Source organism: Thermobia domestica, chromosome 15 (genome assembly GCF_964235325.1).
Source record: "Thermobia domestica chromosome 15, izTheDome1.hap1.1, whole genome shotgun sequence".
NCBI classification, from domain to species: Eukaryota; Metazoa; Arthropoda; class Insecta; order Zygentoma; family Lepismatidae; genus Thermobia; species Thermobia domestica.
The window spans coordinates 61,848,742-61,864,859 of record NC_137468.1 but is presented as its reverse complement, the minus strand read 5'-3'; the positions used below and the strand labels follow the sequence as shown (position 1 = coordinate 61,864,859).

The following is a 16,118-nucleotide window of genomic DNA, read 5'->3' as shown; positions in this document are numbered from 1 at the left end:
CGCTTTCGTAACATTTTTAATCTCTCTCATGTGAAAATGCTGCGGCACTTAACTCATGTTCATTAGTCATTTTTTCTTAACTTCACGTGCAATATCACAACCTCCAGTTCGTCAATGTATTATCTTACCACCCTGTACACAAAAATTATTTGCAAATTAATAGGGTTTGGATTTTTATAACCTAAAAATTTTGAAAACATGTATCTGTGTTTATCAGGGACCCCTCACCACCTGTGGGGGAATTCCTTGAACCGCCACTAAAAGATTCTTATTCATATATTTACAGACAGGGCACATCACAAATGTAAAATGGTATCATGTCGCCTCAGTTTAATAGCTAATAGTTTTGGGAATATTCATTTCTGAACTTCATTTTCCTACGCTTTCGACAGCCTGTAGCTCTGAAACCAAGCGATTCCGAGAAAATGTTTACTGGGACTTTTTTTTCTTATTTCTATAAGTGGATTAACTTCCTAAGCATTGTTAACCGTGCACATTAACACCCGTACAAATATCGCAAAACTATAATAATATACTAATATAGAACGTGAAGTCGGAGAGTCTTCCCACCCTGAAAGCAAATTCTGAAATGATGATACTTAAAATAAATAAATAAATAAAAAAGGAATTTCACACTAGAGCACTTGACTTCAGGTATCTTGAAAGTCAGTGATTTGATTCCAGGTTTTATGACAAAAATTCTTCCAACGTTTTTTGAATTTTTCTCATACTCAAAAAATATTCGTATGTCCAGTGTAAAGGATAAAAAAAATGGATTTTACATCATTATGTACTAGTGATAATTTCAGAAGGCAGCCGGGGAAAAATTGTTCCGGGACTGTATCTCCGATCGTACTCAATATGGATTATCAGTTTTTTCGGAGAACTGCTTTTTATTTTTCACGCATTTAAGCCCTTGGATATCGATACGAATACTTTCCACCAATATGCAACAAAGAAACAAAGATAAATAATCCGAAGGACTACATGAATAAGTAAGACATGGTGTACGCGAAATATTTTGTAGGAAAATAATAGTCCTTGATGCACCACACAATATTCGTGCTTTTATATTGAAATAAATTGGATTTCAGGTATTTTTGGAAGGAGAAAAGACAAACGGAAGATGAGGCGGCGATTTCTCTTTTCAAAGTGATTGTTATTACGGCAGGTCAACCAGTTTGACCCTTCACAAGAATTCTTTCACATCCTGTCACACAAGGCTACATATTTGTAAGAAAAAAGTTTCGTATAACCTCGTTGCCAGTACTGGACAACACATATCTGAACAATAAGTAAAATTCGTCTAAAATATGACCAAAAATATGCTTTTATATCACTTTGGTCCCAGAAATGACCTAAAGCTAAAATATAATTCAAATATGTATTTATATGACCAATAAAATCATATATTTATGTTCACGAGAGCATGAAACGTGGTTATATCTAACTAGCAGCGTTCACCCCGCTTCGCTGGGGTCACCCCGGAACGCAATAAACTTTGTTACTTAGATAATTTTTACTTTTTCGCTTTCAAGTGATATGATAAAAACCATAGAAGATTGCAGTAAATGTTAACATTATATCGCCTGTCATTTATGTTAACCCGCCGAGTGACACGGTCATGTGGGTTGCATATAAATACGGTTAGATTTACCTATGATGAGCTAACAAAGGATTTCTACGTTATGGACACTTGAATGGTCAATTATCTCAAGACACTGGTAATTGAAAATTAAAGTGATATGATAAAAACCATCTAGGGTCCAAATCTTAATAACCCCCCAAAAATGAAAGAAATTGGTTCAGCCGTATTAGCGTGATGAGCTAACAAAGGATTTGTACGTTCTCTTTTATATATATAGATTAGATATGTAAAAAGATGTCAATATAAAAATATGACCTGTCATAGAATTCCGACCCTTAGCGACGAGTTTTAGTAAGATGTTTCGATGGGAATTAAAAAAAAAAAAAAAAAAAAAAAAAAAAAAAAAAAAAAATGGAACCTGACATACATATAGATATTAATGCAAGAGGAAACCGATTTTTTTAAACACGCCAGATCCTCTGTAGATGTGAATTCTATAACGCACAAAGAGTGAAAAAGTGACTCCCTGGACCGGGACTCGAACCTCCCGCATACCGTGGACAAAGGGACACATGGGATTGTCTAGGCACAGCATATAGACACAAGGATTTTCCAAGCACAACAGTGGTCTGTGGTACAATCCGCGGCAAAAAACCTGCAACATGAGGATGTAAGTTTATTGTGAAACTACGCCTAACAGCACAGGGAATGAACATAACGTCTAAGTGGAACGAATCACGCCAGGATAAACCTCTGCCTCCTCCCGTGCACACTTATTTTGGAGCAAAAGACTTCGTCATTTCACAATAAACTTATATGCTCATGTTGCAGGATTTTTGCCGCGGATTGTACAACCCACGTGGTCCGAGTGAAGAGCACAAACCTCGAGAGTAAGTAGCTGTTCTGGGAAGCGGAGTGGGTGGTGTAATGGTTAACGCATCAGCACAGTATGCCAGAGGTCCCAGGTTCGAGTCCCGGTCCAGTCAGTCACTTTTTCACTCTTTGTGCGCTATAGACCTGACATGAAGAAACGACTTGAAAATGCTCGATATTACAGACAATAGTTAGACATATTTTATGAAGACAAAAACTTATCACACTGCAGGTTTTTCTTGTACAACTTATAGATTTTCTCATCACGGAAACTAAAACTCACCAAACCTTCCTACCTTGAAGGTCTGGCAGTAAAAACTAATCGTAACCAGCAAATATGATTTACATGCAGGATATAAAATTAGTAAGTTTCCCTACTGCGGAAAAAATATTTGTTGATTTTCTAAGCAGATTCTTTATTAAATATAGTCTTCTTATAGCATAACTATTAACTATTTTAACATTTAGTTTCGTATGTTTCAAATTAACGTTCCATACAATTTTTTCCTAAAGTAGCAATTAAATAATATGTTCGTGAAAATTGGATTTAGTTCAAACCTCAATTTTGATAGCTCACAATTTGAAAACCGAAGGCCTCCACAATACCATAATATTTTATATGCATACTTGAAAAAAAGCTCATAGGTCTAACACCATGTCAAGTTTGATACAGATCGTAGGAGTACGGTTAAACTCGTGCTATGTATAATGTCACTGTGATCAATTCTTTATTTGGATGGGGAAGGGGGATAGCAAAATCAAATTAAGAATTCACGGACGAAAATAATGTAACAATCAGATTTAAAAACTAAATTGAAATATTTACGACTGAACTATAAATCAAAATCAGGACTATCTCACCATGTATGGACAATCACTACCCTACCCAGTTACATTCCTTGATGAACTTGTAAGATCAGTGAAAGCTACTTAGACTACACGAGCTGTGCCACAAAAGTTGTATTCGGAGAACCCAATGTTGAATTAGATATACAATAAATACAAAGAACAACCAATTTTTTTTCCGTACCTCTGTAAGTACGAATTTAAAGATATTCATAGTGAAAAAATGCCAGAGATCCAGGCTTGGTTTCCGGTCCAGTAGTACTTTTTCTACAATATGAATATCATTGAATCCGTACTATTTTAGACGATACAATGAGTAGTGTTCTACATTTATCACATCAAGTAGAAAAGATATATGAATTTTACTTACCTTTATATGGAAGAATGAAGTACGCGCAATATTGGTTACAGGTGAGCGTACTTGCTGTCTAGCATGAATGACGTTAACTCTGAATGCATCCACTGCATTGCGACCAATATCATCCCTATACACTCGGGATATTAGAACCTCACCTTTGTGGTTATACACAAATAAGCCACCTATCATGATGACGGTATTCTTTTATGCCCAGGATATTTACGCAAACTAAAATAAAACAGAAAAAAAATTAAGGTGTTTAATATCTATCTGTATCTATTAATATAAACATATATTACACGGCTTCCGTTCCGAATTCTACATTCTTCAACACAATTTCATCTTTTTATCTTTCTTACTTACTTTCTGATTAATAGAAATGGAAAGAATGGGTGGAATGAAAATGTTGAAGGAAAAGTCTCCTTAAAAAAAATAAATAAATAAAAACACGTACATCATAACGACCACCACAAATTTACAAGGTCTGAGACAGAATCAGGGACTCCTCACATTAGAGATACGCGCTCGACTACTAAGGCACAATGCCCATTGAAGAAATTTGAAATAAAATTAATTTTAGCTGTAGATGTTAAGGTGGCAGAATAAGTGGTTCAAATATTGTAGATACTTGTTAGAAGAAGAAAATGAAAGTAACGTTTGTTTAGTTTGTTGATGTGATTACTATCTTAACTTGTTCTTGAATAGGGATGGCCAGAACCGGCGGTTCTGGAACCGTTTTTTCTCGGATCCAGGTCTGGAACCGGTTCTGAAAACCGGATCTCCAGGAACCTGTTCTGCTGGAACCGAAACTTTGTGACCATCCCTACGCTAAACCCGAGCTGCTGGCAGGCTGTGAACAGTGTGCTAGATGAAATGGTGGAAGCGACAGGCAGGCGCCCAGGCGGCGGTCGCTTGTCTCATTTGGCTAAATAAACTGGGTAACTGGCAAACTCTTTGGCTAAACAGGCAAACTGGCCAACTCATTTCGCTAAACACCCACTGGTGGACCAAAATTTTTTTCTGGGGACACAAGCGGGTCAGGACGGGGAGGGCACAAGCGCATGGCCCTCTTTGCAGTGTTTTGAAGGTGAACTTTGTGCCCCCTTTACGTGTCTTTGGGGGCTTTTGGATCCAGGTCTGGAACCGGTTCCTAAGATCCGATTCTGGAACCGGGTTTTCAGATCCAGGTCCGAAACCGGTTCTGAAAACCGGATCTCCGGGAACCGGTTCCGCCGAAACCGAAACTTTGTAGCCATCCCTATTCTTGAACGTTCGGTCTTGAATAATTGAATTACTTAGTCGCAGAGTTAACGAACGAGGACCCGTCATAATGGTATACATAAATAGTTAGAGAAAAAAAGCTAAGTGTATTAAATGTATGTTTATGATAGAAATGTTGTAAAGCAGAAGTTTAAACAAGGTAAAGTGACCACTTGTGATCATGCTAGTATTGTCAAATATGTATGGAGTACTTATGAGTAATAACGCTATCGAAAGTTGATCGGAATATTCGCATTTACTGGTTGTTGAGCAGGTCCAGTTTGTACTTGCCAATTTGTAATTGTTTAATAGGCAATGCTCGTAAAATTGAGGCTAGGTAGGTAGAGTAACAATAGTAGGAAGGCTCTAAGATTAACAATACCGATGGTCCATGTAAAACAACACTCTCTAACATTGGATGAGTAATTTTGTCACTTTTGCTTTCAATCTAAGTACAAGATTCCAAAACTCCTATTTTCGGTTCGAAACAGTATATCTGCTAGATACTCATGGTGAAATTTCCTCATATTTCAAACCATCTACAAGATTGTTTTCTCATACATTACAGACTCAGGAAACATGGATGTAAATGAGTTTTTGAAATCAAAACAAAAAAAAAAAAAAATCTTCTGCACACTGTATATGTATGAATGGTTCAGGGCCATTGTGAACTCAAATGATTCGTATCTTATTCACTTCTTTTATTGATTTGCAAATTGAATTACGTTGCTGTATTTCTGACTCCGTGGACTAACTTAGACTAAACCAGATCTTATGAACTACTGAAGTCTTTTGAAATTGTCCGTTTATTTTAATAATGTGTGTAACTGTGCATTGATTTGACTTCTGCAGCTGTGTATCTTTTGTCCTTCTAAAGTGACTCTTAAAATATTCACAAGTATGCAAAATCTGTACAACATATCCCTATGGACAAGTTCAGTATCTTTTCCGTCTTTGTAATCTCGGGTGTAAATCAAGTAGTGGCTTGAATTTCTTTCTTTCTTTTTTTTTTTTTTTCAAAGGATTGTCAGATCTTTTAGAGTAGAAAACGAACGTTCTCACGAATTTTAGACGGGAGGGGAATTGAAGATAAGTTATATCGAAAAATTACATACAATAAATACATATGATTTCACATAGTAACGCAAAATAATTCTGACTGGAAACTGTGGCAGTTCACTAAAAACTACTGCAACACATCACTAGAAAGTACGGATATATTACAATTCCGGGTGGGAGACAATGTCGCTCGGTTTCAACGTTAAGCCGTAAGTCCTTGTCTCATATAAACTCGGAGATGAAAGAGACGCTGCACTTCAACTCCACCAATCAAATATATTACACAAAGCTTTGTTGCCTTTTTAACTGTATTTTAATGAAGATGCCGCCTCTTTAACAGTCACACGTACCTTTTAATAGGTACAAAAATTCTTGAACGACAAATCGAAATTCACAAGCACTTGGAGTTCTGCTTTCTTTTTTAAAAAAAAGTTCACAGTAGCTTCTGTTTCTGACACCAGTATAATTCACGCTAGTCCGAAATTGCGTTTTGATCAACATGATGCTGACAGAAGAAGACTAAGATGCTAAAACCAAATTATTCCTGATTATAAGGTTGGGGTGCTGACTATATGAGGTAAAACCGCAACCTGCTATATTTCCTCTCTAAACAGTACGTTATATTGTCGGATTGCGTTATTAACAGTGTGTGAGAAATCAGTTCCTCTAATTTTTTTAAACAAAAATTACACTAACAAAATTGTACAGAAACATTTAAAAATTATCCAGGACTATAATTTGTTTGATTTGTTAGAAGAATGGAAGAAATCGTTCTACAGGAAAAATAAAAACGTATAACATAAAATGTGCTAGATCCGTAACCACGTTGTTGCATAAGGCCGCTAAGCCAAACAAATACAGGGTATCTCAAAAGTCCCCTGACATAGGGTAACTGTTATTATTAGTCACAACAAAATGTAAGAGGGGAAACTGTCTCCAAATATGTTGTTTTCAATTAAAGTGGAGGAATTTTATATAAATCCGACGAGCCGTTTAGGCTGTACACTCTTTATGGGCCCAATGTTAAATGAAAATGCAACGTTATCATTTATCTGAAGCCACAACGTAAGTGAATGAAGTTATTGTCTTTTATGCTAACGTGTCGATGGCCAGCCCCCATTCACTTTATGTTGAAGAGCAATTCGGGGATGGCGATTGCATCTTTCAACACGATCGAGCACCTGTTCATACTGCACGGCCTGTGGCGGACTGGTTACACGACCATAACATCCTTGTAATGGACTGGCCTGCACAGAGTCCTGACTTAAATCCTATAGAACACCTTTGGGATGTTTTGGAAAGCCGACTTCGTGGCAGGCCTCACCGACCTACATCGATACCTCTCCTCAGTTCAGCACTCCGTGAAGAATGGGCTGCTATTTCCCAAGAAACCTTACAGCGCCTGTTTGAAAGTATGCCTGCGAGAGTGGAAGCTGTTATCAAGGCTAAGGGTGGGCCAACACCATATTGAGCTCAGCAGTACCGATGGAGGGCGCCACGAACTTTTAAGTCATTTTCAGCCAGGTGCCCGGATACTTTTGATCACATAGTATATATATATATATATATATATATATATATATATATATATATATATATATAATAGATGTTGTTAGAATCTTCTAGACCATCACAAGACTGATGCCGTAAGATGTAAGACGTTGGCAGTGGATGCTTTAAGGAAACGCCGCTGAGAAAGATGACAGTCCCCTCTGAAAATTTCGGCAATAATTGAATGGTAGACGTATATCAAGGTTAGTCTAATCAATATTTATAATCATCAGCTCAGTTCCTCAAGATCTTGTGGCTATACAGAGGTTGTTCAGTCTACATTTGGCCAATTTCAACTTACTTAAAAATTTAGAATAATTCATGGCGCCAGGTCCGTAAGTGCTCGATGTGTTTCCCTTGGTTCCTAACAATAGCCCGACAGTGTAATTTCTACTGTAATAGGCTTCTCAGAAGAACTGGGAGGGGAATCTTGTCCCATTCCCTTTGCACAGCTTTCCAAAGTCCATCTACAATTGTCACACGCCGATTTCCCAAAGCCCGCCTCAGCAATCCAAATCCACAATAGTCCATAGGACTTGCGTCTGAAGATTTAACAGGTACCTCATTGAAAGATATCACCTGTATACCACTTGCCTCCTCCATCTCCCTGTAGAATGCGAGGGACGATCGTGAGAAATGTGATGAGGCCTTTCTGTGTGAATGCGCACCAGATTGGCGTCATTTCCGTACATTGTTGGAGTCTCATGCTCGTAGATCGGCCGCATGATCTGCTCCTGAAAATACCGCGAATTTATTTTGCAGTTCTTCGCCACCCTACAAATCTTCAGTTTACCTCGGTAACAGTAGCCAGTAACGACCATGAACCCTTTTGGAAAGGATTCTTTACAGACACGGACCCACCTTCTGAAGTTCTTGGCGCCTTTCTCTCGGTACATGACGGCTCTCGGTTTGCCGCAGTAGGAAAGGTAAATCCATGCGTCATCGAGCGTTACGACGTACATCCACCTTTGTTTTGCCAGATGCCGTTCGTACAGCTTCCGGCCGTTACACTTTCGTTCCTTTTGGTGGGCATCCGTGAGAAGATGGCCGCGAGCTTTCATGACTTTTTCCAGCTTGAGTTGATGGTGTAACGTCAGGCTCACAGTCCCCAAAGACACGTCAAGACGATTAGCCATACACCTTTGTGTTGGCGGATTTCCTTGCATTGCCAGTTTGCGAAGTTTTCTCTGCATGGTGGAGGTGGCCTTGGTGCATTCCCACTTCCTAGGCAACTTCGTTGATGATCCAAATGGTGGAGCTTTTTAATAACATTTTTTATTCCACCTAAACTGATGTTGCAACCATTCTTCTTGCATCATAAAGAGCCGCAAGATAGCCTTCCCAAAACCGGCTTAGTTTGCGCGGCATTTTGGTCACACAGAGCGGAAACCCACACACTTGGAAACAAATTTAACACACCACTCACAAAAATGGTCCTGTTTTGTGCGTTATTGTCGTCCGCGCGGAAAAACAACTCCGTTCCCAGGAAGCTACTGCACAACACTGCAGGACGCCACGAGCCAAGTCGGGTGAGTCCATTCTGCCCGGGAAGGGGAAGAAGGAAATCGGCCAAACGTGGGCTGAACAACCTCTGTACACATTTTTGATGAAACATCTTGGATACTTATTGCAAAAATAAAGTTACCAACTTTTATAATCGTTCAACACATCTTAAACCTCATAAGGGGTGCTCAATCGTAGAGTGCTTACCTCTAGTGCAAGGGGTTCCTAGTACGATTCAAGATTACGCTTCTTTGTAGGATCCATGGATTTCTACATCTTCCTCACACACTTTCATTCCGCCAATTAACTTATTGGGCTACTGGTAGAGCACTCACCTGTGGAAGTGAGGTCATTGGTTCGATACCAGCTACCACTAAGTGGGCTTTGCAGTTGACCAACACCTGTGGGTGAGTTTTCTCACGGATCTACTTTTTCTCCACATTATCTTCATTCCATCATTATCACTCATTTTATCATCATAGTCTCCATTGCCTCGGAGCATAACCGTGATATGTTAAACTAGAAAAATAAGAAAAAACTTTCATTATTAATTCACTTTTATTAATAATTCATCTCTTTTAGCCTAAAACGCAGACTCGTAGAACATTGAATTAAAGACTCGTAGCGAGTACTAAGAAAGTTAAGAAAGATGGTGACTACATCTTTCTGAACATGTCCGTACAAGAAGTCTTAAGTAATCAACAAATATATGTACTTCTACGTGGTGAACTATACTGCAGCTAATTTGTCTTAAACAATAATAATTTAGAGATCAAGTTTCCGTATTTACTTTTAAAGATACAATACCTTCGATTTATCATATCAGTATGCTCGAACTTTTCTCACAAAATACAGTCCCTTCCCTCTCCCAAAATGACTACGTGTAACCAAGTATGTTGGAAACATCTTATCTTGCATTATTAATACATGTTACCTTTATGATAGTACATCATCAGATTTTCTAGCTGCACTTATGCTTAACTTCATTTTAGAACCACAATTTCAATTTTTATTTTAAATCTAACATACTTAAAAAAACGTCTCGTTCTCCATTCCGATGAATATTCTTCTACTAACCATTTTAGGAAAATGACTTAAGTTGAAGTTTGTAAGAGTTAGATTTAAAATAGGGATTATACTATTATCCGACATAATCCATATCGATTTAGGTACTAAGATTACCTTGACAGTCTAAGAGAATACTGAATTTAACTGATGTTAAAATTCAGGACAAAGTAACAACCCCCCCTTTTTTTATTTGTTTGTCCAAAAAAAAAAAAGTTCCTGGCCCAGAGAGAGAATGTCAAAGATTGCGCTTTTCTCACATCAGAATTTCGACAAAATATTAAAATGTTCAATATCTAGTTTCTTTTTGTTCTATTTGAAAGAATATAATTTTATGACTGAAATGGTATCCTCCGTTTGGAAATGTCTGTCCAATTTCTGGCGTTGTAACTCACTAAAATAATAATAATAATAATAATAATAATAATAATAATAATAATAATAATAATAATAATAATGCCGATCTAAAAAATTATTATTATTATTATTATTATTATTATTGTTTGTCAGTGGTATACAGTGCTAGTGTCATTTCCTGAAAAGAACAACTTACACTTTTGATTGATTGATTTTGAGTTTTACGTCCCGTTCAGCATCAAGGTTATATGAGACGTGGACCTACTGATTAACGTGGAATCCGAACCACATGAGCTCCCGTCGGGAATCGATCCCGGGTCTCTCGCGCCAAAGACGCGTACGCTAACCGCTTAGCCACGGAGGAGCTCTACTTACACTTTTGAGTTTAACAAGTTTTGTAAACAAATGTTTTAACCCTCGTATTGCTATGGCCCTTCAAACCTACACACACGCCTGTCCTTTGGGTCTATTTGACCCCAATTATTTAATTGCTTACAGGGTGTAACCTGTAGACGTATTTAACACTGTTACTTAAAATAAATTAATTAATTTTTAATATTTGGATTATATAAAGAACTAGACTAGGTGGAGGAATAAAAAAATAATGAGTACCCACAAACATCATGCAAAAGTAAAAACTTAATAATAGAAAATATATAATATTAGATATTGGCGTCAATATGACCCCAAGGTCTGATGTGTTACTTTTTTTATTTAACAACATTATTTAAAATAATTAACTTTTAATTTTTGGGTTTTGTAAAGAACTAAACTACGTCGAGGAATATTAAAATAATCAGTAACTGAAAAGAAAGCACAAAAAAATTATTTAAAAAAAATATGTCTCTCTTGGGGTCATATTGACCCCAAGGCCATAGGAGGTTTAACTTCCGTGGTTAAAGTCTCAAAAGCCTTTTTTTTTGGGGGGGGGGGTCTATATCTTGGGCCAGAAACTTGTTTTGGACAAACAAAAATATATATTTTAATAAGACTTCTCGGGCTATCAGCCAGATGAAGATATTGACATCCGACGTTTCGAATGCAGATACCGAATTCATCTTCAGGGGTTGTAATGAATTACAATTCCTGAAGATTAATGCTATGTCTGTATTCGAAACATCGGATGTCAATATTTTCACCTGGCTGATAGCCCGAGAAGTTTATTAAAATCAGGTCGCCAGGAAAAATTCAAGTCTTTCTTCAAAAATATGTAGATTTCTTACTTTCTCCCGAATTTTAACATCTGTTAAATCCAATAACATCTGAGACTATCAAGGCTAACATTTTTCTTCGCCAGCCTAAATTAATTTGAACTATGCCACTCATATTATAACTATAGTGTTTCTTAGCAAAACCCCCCTCGTAATGCCTAAAGAAGTCATAATTTAATGAGAAAAAGCACAAAGGCTACTACTCACCGCAAAAAAATATGTAGCAGAATTTTCTTCTAGATGCAACACAGGTAGCGCTTTCCGAAGATTCATTTGTAGAAGAAAATTCTGCTACACATTTTTTGCGGTGAGTAGTAGCATTTTTGCTTTTTCTCATTGAATATTATCACCGCTCGCAATATTGTGATAAGTCTTAATTAATTTAATTCTCTTAGCGATTTTTTAAAAATAAATATGCCTGCAAGAAGGGGTTTATTTCATAATCTACTAGAAAGTATGTCTGAACGAAAGTAGGCGATAAACCCAGGTTACCGATGCGTTATTTGAGTCTCTGATATCACAATTATCTTTGGTTAGTTGGTTAACTTTTTTTTTTTTTTTTTTAAGCAAAGGCTACATCAATTGTATTTTAGTGTTTAAAGTATGTTCGTAATCATAACTCTTATAAATGAGGCATGTACTCCATTGGAAATCAAACCAGGACCTATGAGGACAAAGTACGAGAATTAGTCAGTCACGAAGAAAGATATTTTGTATTATCCTATTTTAGGGTGCATAGGTACTTACATTCATGAAATACTGCCTAACAGGAAATGTACGTTTCCTGCCTCTGAAAGTGCTTATTAGAACCTAGGATTTGCATTAATGAACGTAGATTGATTTAAGGAGTGCTAAGTATAAACAAAGGGTGTGGACATACGACATAAAAATTGCAGTGCACAATAAACCACGAACCAACTTCTCTACCTTATTATACATGTGAAAGGTGAAATCCCGACGTATCTTGATTACTTATACAATCTTATTGTGAAATCAACTAGCATACTTCTTCTGTAATTTTACAAATTTATGCTCTCCTAAAATTAGTACCAAAGATTTTGGGAAAGCGTACGGTATACGAGTTGTTGAGGCATGACTGTAATATTCTGCTTTTCGTAGAGGATTATTACAACCACAGAGCTTTCTTTGCTCTTTACTAGACAAGTGAAGGTTCTAGATTACTGGTCCATGTAGGTTAGTAGCTGGGTTCGTTTCTTTCTGTACTAAAGTTTATACATTTAACACGTTAGCTGCCAAGCCATATTTGGGGGGTATTTTGCACCCCACTATTTGTGCATCAGAATTATGCTGCCGAGCAAGCGCCAGCGAGTGAAGGCGGGTTAGAGCCCCGCAGGATATGTTGTTTTCTGTCTTTGTTACTGCTCAAAGGGAAGGGGGACCAGTAATCTAGAACTCTGCCATGGTGATCTATACTGCTCAAAATAGTATTTTTGGCATTTATTCCGAAGTTGGGCGTCCGCTTTCGCCACGTTTTTTCGCTGTTATCTCCTTTCCACACTTTCTGCAATTTGTTATTAGGTTCATTAATCCGTGCTCTTCACAAACTCTTAAAAAGATTTTGCTCGTTATCAACGTATTGCTTCACAAATGTTAAAACTGTTACTTCATTGCCCTTGTACATTCGCCATGTTGATAACATAAATGCTCGTTTCTTTCCCACAATGCAACCGTTCGGTTACCTTGCGCCAAGTAGTTCCCTCCGCTCGCCGTATAGTCCCATGTTTATAACCGCTTATATATAACAAATAAATCAGATTTTTTGGGACTCTCGAAGTTGGGCGTCCGCTTTCGCCACGTTTTTTCGCTGTTATCTCCTTTCCACACTTTCTGCAATTTGTTATTAGGTTCATTAATCCGTGCTCTTCACAAACTCTTAAAAAGATTTTGCTCGATATCAACGTATTGCTTCACAAATGTTAAAACTGTTACTTCATTGCCCTTGTACATTCGCCATGTTGATAACATAAATGCTCGTTTCTTTCCCACAATGCAACCGTTCGGTTACCTTGCGCCAAGTAGTTCAGATTTTGCTCGTTATCAACGTATTGCTTCACAAATGTTAAAACTGTTACTTCATTGCCCTTGTACATTCGCCATGTTGATAACATAAATGCTCGTTTCTTTCCCACAATGCAACCGTTCGGTTATCTTGCGCCAAGTAGTTCCCTCCGCTCGCCGTATAGTCCCATGGGGTTAAATTCCTAAGTTGGGCGTTAGTTTCCAGCAAAATGTTTTAAAATTAACAGGAAAGTTATGGATAATTTGATCGTTTGTGTGCTTGATAATATATGAGAGTCCCAAAAAATCTGATTTATTTGTTATATATAAGCGGTTATAAACATGGGACGGGTTAAATTCCAAAGTTGGGCGTCCGTTTCCAGCGAAATTTTTAAAATTTACGGGAAATATATGGATAATTTGATCGTTTGTGTGCTTGATAATATATAAGAGTCTCGAAAAATCTGTTTATTTCTTATATATAAGCGGTTATAAACATTGGACTATATGGCGAGCGGAGGGAACTACTTGGCGCAAGGTAACCGAACAGTTGCATTGTGGGAAAGAAACGAGCATTTATGTTCCCAACATGGCGAATGGGGCAATGAACAAGGGCAATGAACTAGCAGTTTTAACATTTGTGAAAGAATACATTGATAACGAGCAAAATCTTTTAAAAGTTTGTGAAGAGCACGGATTAATGAACCTAATAACAAATTGCAGAAAGTGTGGAAAGGAGATAACAGAAAAAACTTGACGAAAGCGGACGCCCAACTTCGGAATATATGCCAAAAATAACGAAAATTCTGAATCTTTACCCTCTCACGTTTCCCACCACCACTATAAACACCACCTTACTACAATATCTACAGTATTATGTAAATACACTTTTAGAAAGGATATTAATGGTAGAACTTTCACACAGCACTTTACTTCATGTTTTTCTTATCGTGTATTAAGTGCTAAAGCGCACACTTTCATTTTGTATTTCTACCTTATTAGAAATGTGCGAGTAAATATCCGATATATTTTGATTACTTGTACAATCCCCTTGCGAAAACAAGTAACATATTTCTTCCGTGGAGTATACAAATTTAAGCTCTCATAAAATGGAATAGCACTCAACATTTTGTCCCATTTCACATTTAGTTCAGATGCAACTCCCCTCTTATTAATTTCCGCTCTATATTTCTGAATTTCCCATAATTGCAGCACACACATCCTAGGTTAGTGAATAAGATTGTAGGTTTGAAACACTGCCAGATTATTTTGCGTTGCGTTTTTACCTAACATCGCACAGTCACCGCATATAGTCCAAGAATTTTAATTTCGTTTTTCGCCCTAAATAATCACCCCACACTGATAACCTTTAATACATTTATTATTATTATTATTATTATTACTCTCATGCTTACATTTCGTTTCGTTCTGTTCATTTTTCAGTAAATTTAGTATTTCGGGGTCGCCATCTATAGCAGTTAACCTTTATTTTGAATGATAGTTTGGTAAACCAACACAGATATTAGCACTGTCTTATCTAACTTTAGTCAAACTGAAATTCACCTTTCATGTGTCGCTATTACAACATTTAAATGCCATATAATATTCAACACTCAAAAATTATAAGGGATAAATTTTACAATAAATGCTCCAGCTCTGTATCAAGCAGGACTGCTTTAAAGGTTAGAATAGAGTAGAGACAAGTAAGGTCAGTTTAGCTTAGGGTTGTGAAGTTTGGACCCATTTTGTTAACATTCATAAAGTGTAATTTTTCGTGTTTCCGTATGGATACTAAGCTTATAGTTAGTTCAGAAAAAGAAACGTACACAAGGTCTGGTTTTAAAATAATTTTATCACCGGTCTGCCCACGTAAACTAGAACTTCCCAATTAGAACTAATTTAAATCGTACAAAAATACGGTTCCACATGTAATTTTCTGCAGAATTCTTCACTAGATAGAAGAAATGTGCTAAATGAAACATGCACACACTACACTCACATGTAAACAATTATTTTCAACGAATTAAAGTGGGAGGTTCCTTCCCTGTATCACCTTACAACCAGCCATTTCGCTAACAGAGCAAGATAATATGCAGTGTGTGCGCACTATGCATACAGTCTTCAACTTCCACCTAACACTTCTCATGTCCTGATTTAATGTCATGAACCCTATTCAGTTGTATATATGTATCTTCTGAACTAGGACAATAATATAAAAGAACAAACTATTTATAAGATCAGTAAGTAGTAGGATTATCTGAAATAAAAATTGTGATTTATTAGATCCAATCGGAAAATAGCATGAAGTCAAAACCACGAAAAGGTAAACCTGATGGAAGTGAACATGGGCAAAAGAAAGACCTTGCCATTGCTTTCATTAATGAAGTATCCTTCAGTCATAGTGTTGACCAGCGCCACGTAAACTTTG

General features: G+C 37.0%; 1 protein-coding gene across 2 annotated transcripts in view; it reads right to left on the bottom strand.

The window, feature by feature from the left end:
• AP-2mu (adaptor protein complex 2, mu subunit) overlaps positions 1 to 15,847 on the bottom strand; it is a 35,737-nt gene extending 19,890 nt beyond the window's left edge. The window contains exons 1-3 of one of the 2 annotated variants that reach the window (XM_081739733.1): positions 15,690 to 15,794; positions 9,246 to 9,557; positions 3,678 to 3,893 (exon numbers count right to left, since the gene is read on the bottom strand). In XM_081739733.1, the coding sequence (XP_081595859.1) occupies positions 3,678 to 3,854 (177 nt within the window). In that variant the 5' untranslated portion in view covers positions 3,855 to 3,893; positions 9,246 to 9,557; positions 15,690 to 15,794. Of the gene's footprint in view, positions 1 to 3,677; positions 3,894 to 9,245; positions 9,558 to 15,689 lie in introns of both variants that reach the window. The other variant, XM_081739732.1, reaches the window with a different exon arrangement.
• Positions 15,848 to 16,118: the final 271 nt, after the last annotated feature.